The sequence below is a fragment of the Apis dorsata genome, unplaced genomic scaffold (genome assembly GCF_000469605.1).
Source record: "Apis dorsata unplaced genomic scaffold, Apis dorsata 1.3 scaffold_113, whole genome shotgun sequence".
Taxonomy (NCBI): domain Eukaryota; kingdom Metazoa; phylum Arthropoda; class Insecta; order Hymenoptera; family Apidae; genus Apis; species Apis dorsata.
In genome coordinates this window covers 1,522,054-1,527,601 of record NW_006263408.1, presented here as the reverse complement: position 1 = coordinate 1,527,601, position 5,548 = coordinate 1,522,054, and the positions used below count along the sequence as shown (strand labels likewise).

Below are 5,548 nucleotides of genomic sequence, written 5' to 3'. Positions count from 1 at the left end.
TAAAATTAAAAAAAAAATATAAATTAATTTTATTTGATAATAACATGAAAGATAATATAATAATTTAATCTTTAATCAACAAAATAAATTAAAAAGATTTGGATGTTTTTTCATTTTCGTTTATTATAATTATAACAATAAATAAAAATGTTATAATCATAATTTCATAAATTAATAAACAATTATTATTAAATGAAAATTTATTTTATGTTATAGTTCTTTATTTTCTACAATATTTTCTTTATTACATATTTCATTATTCTCTTTTTGAAATATAGATTTATATATTTCTTGCCATAAAAGATTATTTATATCTTTTGTATTCTCTTCATTTATATAAGAAAAATGATGAATATAATTTTTATGTAATATATCTAATATTATTATTAAGAATATAAATATGATTATATGAATTAAATAATAAATTTTATATTAAAAAGGATACATCCTGTAATAGTTTCTTTAAGTTTTTCATAATCCCATCGTATTCCTGTTAATGCTTTATATAATAAAAATTTTCTTCTATAATTTAAAAAAAATTATAACATTTATATAATATAAGAATATAATATATAATATATAATAAAAGAATAATAAAGTACTAATAAGTTTACACAAACCTCCCTTTATCTAATAATTCTTGATCTTGTAAATTTCGCTTACATATTTTGAGTTTATTTCTTTGCAATTCTAATAGTTGATATTCTTTCAAAAATTTATCTTTTTCTTCTTTTATCTCCGTCTTCAAAAATATTAAATTTTAATTTTTTATTAAAGTCAGTGAAAGAAAAAATTCTATATATCAAAAAATACATAAAAATTACCACATGATCCAAATGTTTAGATAAAAGATTATTTTTATATTCCAACGTTTGTTTTTTGGATTGAAGATTCTCTCGCATAGAGGTTATTTTTAATGTTAAATCTTTGATTTTTATTTCATCTTCTAAAAAAAATATCTTTTGTATCTTTAATATGTATACAAATAACATGCAAATACATATAATAATGTAATAAATTACCATTGCAATGTTGATTTTGTTTATTCTTAACATGATCGATTAACTGAATCTGATTTTGCAATAAATCTTTTACTTGTGAATCCGTAATATTTATATGTTTTTCTTTAAATATTATTATATCATTCATTATTATGTTTGCATTAATATTCTCAATAATATATTCAATTAAATATCTATAAATATAAAATTCTATTATTAGTTATTTTCATTCACTAAATTTGAAATAGCACTATGCATTGCTACCAATAATAAAATTTCATTTTATTAAAGAACATATTAGCATAGAATAAATGTAGAACAGATTTATCATTCAATTTTTATAATATATAATGAAGTCTTCGTTATCATTTTCGTGCACATACGATATTATTAATTTAGAATGGAATAAAATAACAATGCTGCGAAAATTATTCTAATGAAATTCTAATGTGTTATGCATCATTATTATATTTGTATTTACAATAAAATTAAATAACAGCGATGACAGGAGTTGTAATTAAATTTTGCAATAGTTATATCATAGATTAGATAGAATAAGAATAGATCAATTTCTTTGATTTGGTATTTCTTTTTTGATGACTTTCCAAATTTGATTGCTAACGACTTAGAAGTTTGATTTTGATTTAAGTCTTCTGCTTATAAATAATAACCACGAATATGAAATAATTATTATAATTATAATAAAAACCAAGTCAAGTAAAAAATACTTATGTGTAACAAACAGTTACTATTCAATATAGAAAAATTTTTGTTATGCAAATAATATTGTTGAGAAAATTGTGATACATATTACGAACATCGATTATTGAATAAAACTAGAATTATTTTAACATTATATTTTTGTAGCTTATTAAATAAATAAATATATATATATATAAAATAAATATATAAATTATTTATATATTTTCTATTTTAACATTATATTCTATGTTTTCTCTGACTTTGTTACAAAATAGATATAATATATTTTGTTTATAATGAGTACAGGAATTCAATTTATAAAAATATTCAATTTAGTCAAAAGTTGATAAAATATTTGTTATAGATTATTGATATAATTAAGTATTTCTAAAGAAAATAATAAAGAGAAAATAATAAAGAGAAAAAAATAATAATAAAATTAAATCAATTTTTATCTTACATTTATTTTTTTTTCTGTTTGATTATATTTATACTATAAGATTTATTTTAGATTATTTTATTTTTGCACTCAGATTCATATATGTGTTTGTTTATTATTAATTAATTATCATGTTTAATATTATTTATTATTAAGTAATTAAAAAAATATGAATTCATTTAATAAATATATTTAAAATATATTTAAAATTAAAAAGGATTATAAAAAAATAATTTATATAATTTATATATATAATTTAAGTAATATTAAATTAATTAATATAAATTAAATACTAAAATTAATTAATTTTTTAAATTTCTTAATTTTAACAATTTTTGTGATTTTAATTGATATAATTACTTACCGCCATAGTCATAATTCTTATATATATAAAAGTATTGGATATCTCGTATAACTTTATTATTCAGAATATCTTATTTATTCTTCATAGTTTAAAATTAAAAAGTGTTTCAGATAAAAATTGAAACAATTCAAGAAAATTAAATTGTAATATTATTAATTTTTATTGTAAGTAACTACATAAAAAATTTGCAAATCTCAATTTTATATTTTAAATATATATATATATAAGTTAATATCTCGATATTTTTTTATAAAAAAAATATGAGAGCATATAACTTGAAAAATTATTGAAAGAAAATTATTAGTTTATTTTTTTATAAAGAATAATATATTGTATAATAATATGCTGCATTTATATATTATAATAATGTTATATTTTAAATAATGTTATATGAAATATTTCATTTATTTTTCATATTTAAATTTGGATAAAAATTAAATAGTTTAAAATTTATGAAGATCAAAATCATTTGTTTTTTAAATGGAATCATATATTTTTTAATATATATCAATATATATAATCAATATATTTTTTTAAAATTATTATCTATAAAAATTAAATATTTAACTATATTAAAAAATTATTTTATCAAATATTTAATAAGTTTTTATAAAGAATAATTTAATGTATCCACTAAAAAAAATATATAATTTATTTAAAAAAATGAACTTCATAAATTTCTTATCAGTTGGTGTAAAAAAAATAATTATATTATGCCTATAATAATTTATTTATATTGAAAAATTTGATTTAGAAGATTTCTAGAAGATATTTTAATTTAAAATTTGCAAAATTTATTATATGAAAGACAATAGTAAACACACAATGATATTCCACTATCTATACTCTCTTTTTTTTCATATGATTTTTATAAATATTAAATTAAAATATCTTCTGATTTTTTGATACAAATAGATTAATATTTTTTTTTTATAATAAATAACTAAAAAGTAGTTCTAGATAACTTTTGTTAAAATAATTTTTTGGTAATTTTTTCCTTGTGTGATATTCAATTAATATTCAATTAAATAAAATAACTTATAATATTAATAAATATTATTATTCAATGCTAAATTAATAATTAGTATAAACATTTTATTTATATTATAAACAATAAGTAACTAAATATATATATATTAGTAAATGAGGATTACATAAAGTTACAATAGATGGTATTTTAAATCGAATTTAAACAATAGTCTTATCAATATTGGATTATACTTAAATATTTTTTGAAATTTTATTAAAGTTATTTAAAATTAAAATTGATTTTTTTTAATTTTACTTGACAAGAACTAAAATATAAAAAGAATTAGAAAAAAAATTAAATAAAATGTGATAGATAAAAAAATAAGAAATTAATGGTTTTCTAAAATAAATAAATTGGAATTTTATAATGTTATGTTTGGAATTTTAATTTTTTAGACTTTATCAATTTTGGAAAAAATTAAATATAATTTATTCAAATCCATTGTTTTAAATCATAAAGCAAAAGAACTTGAAATGTAAAGTTTTATGAGATGATAATTCTATTTTATCTCGCTTATGATAATAGATAATAATAGGTAATAATAAGTAAGATTATTAATTTATTTAAATATTATTGGTATGCTCCAAAACAAAAAAATTATAATTACGAAAATGAATATTTTATATTTATATAAAAAAACTTTAATCCTATAACAAATTAAAAACTAACAATATCACCGAATAAAAGTTTTTATATTTTAAATTTATTAATTATTAAAGATTAAAAAAAATTATATATTTTTAAAAATAAAAATAAATTTTATTTTTTATTAAATTATATATTTATTAAAATAAAAGTTTTATTATAATAGAAGTACTTTGTAAGTGATTGCATATATTTAAAATTCACTTCATTCNCTCTTTTAGAAATCCTTTATATTAAATTATATTAAAAATTTTTGTTCAACATATAAATCAAATAATACAATTTTAAAGAATAAGAAACAAATAAATTTTATTAATAAATATTGCAAAATATTGAGCAATCTATAAATCAAAATTCAAATTTAAAGGATTATCATGCAATATATTTAAAATAAAATGATTAATATAATAATATTTTTATATAATATATAAAAAAGAATTTGATATTTTTTATTAATAATTTTATTAATAAAAAATATTAAAAACTTATCATTTAATACTTAAAAATAGAGAAAAAATTTATAAACAATCATTGACATTAGATTAAATTCTAAAATTCTACTTATCTTTGAATTTCTTTAAAAAATAAGTAGAAAAACAAAAATTAAATGAAATAAGTAAGACATAAGAAATATATAAGGCCATAATGCTGATATAACTTATATTATTTTGAAAAATACAAACTTTCATTTGATATGAAAAGAAAAATGAAATTATTTTTAAAATTATTTTTCAAACATATATTTAATAAAATAAAAAAATTATTTCATTTTATTAGCAGTCAATATTATTAAGATTTATTGACTAGAACAGAGTTTAGCTTTTATTTTAAATATCAATTACTATTTATTTTTTAAATGAATTATTATTCTAAAATATTATGGCCTAAATAATGGATATTTAATTGTATATTAAAATATTTATTATTTTTATAGTTTTTAATGTTCATTAAAATTATTTTTTAATTATTTAATTCTATGTAAAAAAAAAAAATTAATGTTGCTTTATATAAATGAGGCACTTGATTAACATATTATCTTATGATATGCATATTTTTGAAATCAAGAATCATTATTGAGTAAATTCACATTCATAGATATTTTTTGAGAAATCAAAATATTAGAAATTCGTATATGTTCTCTATTATTTTGAGTATTACTTGATTCAGATCTTGAATCATCATTATTAGTATTGTTATTATTATTATCTTCTTGAGAATTAGATGAAGAAGGATTATCTGTTTGAATTAAAGTTGTGTTTAAGATATTATCCATTTGTGCTACTTCATATCCAGATAAATTTCCATTTATAACTTCACGTGTCAGTTGTCTAAAATTATATAATAAATATTATAAATAATATAATATA

General features: G+C 15.4%; 2 protein-coding genes across 2 annotated transcripts in view; both read right to left on the bottom strand.

The window, feature by feature from the left end:
• Positions 1 to 210: 210 nt before the first annotated feature.
• Positions 211 to 1,286, bottom strand: LOC116185162. Its single transcript, XM_031508924.1, has 5 exons — positions 1,023 to 1,286; positions 825 to 946; positions 621 to 742; positions 446 to 522; positions 211 to 374 (listed from the first exon to the last, which is right to left on the bottom strand). The coding sequence occupies exons 1-5, from the start codon at positions 1,147 to 1,149 to the stop codon at positions 211 to 213; spliced, it is 612 nt and encodes a 203-aa protein (XP_031364784.1). The 5' UTR covers positions 1,150 to 1,286.
• A 3,834-nt stretch (positions 1,287 to 5,120) lies between these two features.
• The window catches only part of LOC102676135 (GATA zinc finger domain-containing protein 4-like), a 6,292-nt gene continuing 5,864 nt past the window's right edge, over positions 5,121 to 5,548 (bottom strand). The window contains exon 7 of the mRNA XM_006612530.2: positions 5,121 to 5,509. Within this exon, the coding sequence (XP_006612593.1) occupies positions 5,242 to 5,509 (268 nt within the window). The 3' untranslated portion in view covers positions 5,121 to 5,241. The remainder of the gene's footprint in view (positions 5,510 to 5,548) is intronic.

What these genes read in the sequence shown, in the direction of transcription:
- LOC116185162 (XM_031508924.1), bottom strand. Translation starts at nt 1,149, where the DNA reads ATGAATGATATAATAATATTTAAAGAAAAACATATAAATATTACGGAT. An exon ending in CTAAACATTTGGATCATGTG is followed by an intron (nt 743 to 824) that starts GTAATTTTTATG and finishes ATATTTTTGAAG; the next exon opens with ACGGAGATAAAAGAAGAAAA. An exon ending in TAAAGAAACTATTACAGGAT is followed by an intron (nt 375 to 445) that starts GTATCCTTTTTA and finishes TAATAATATTAG; the next exon opens with ATATATTACATAAAAATTAT.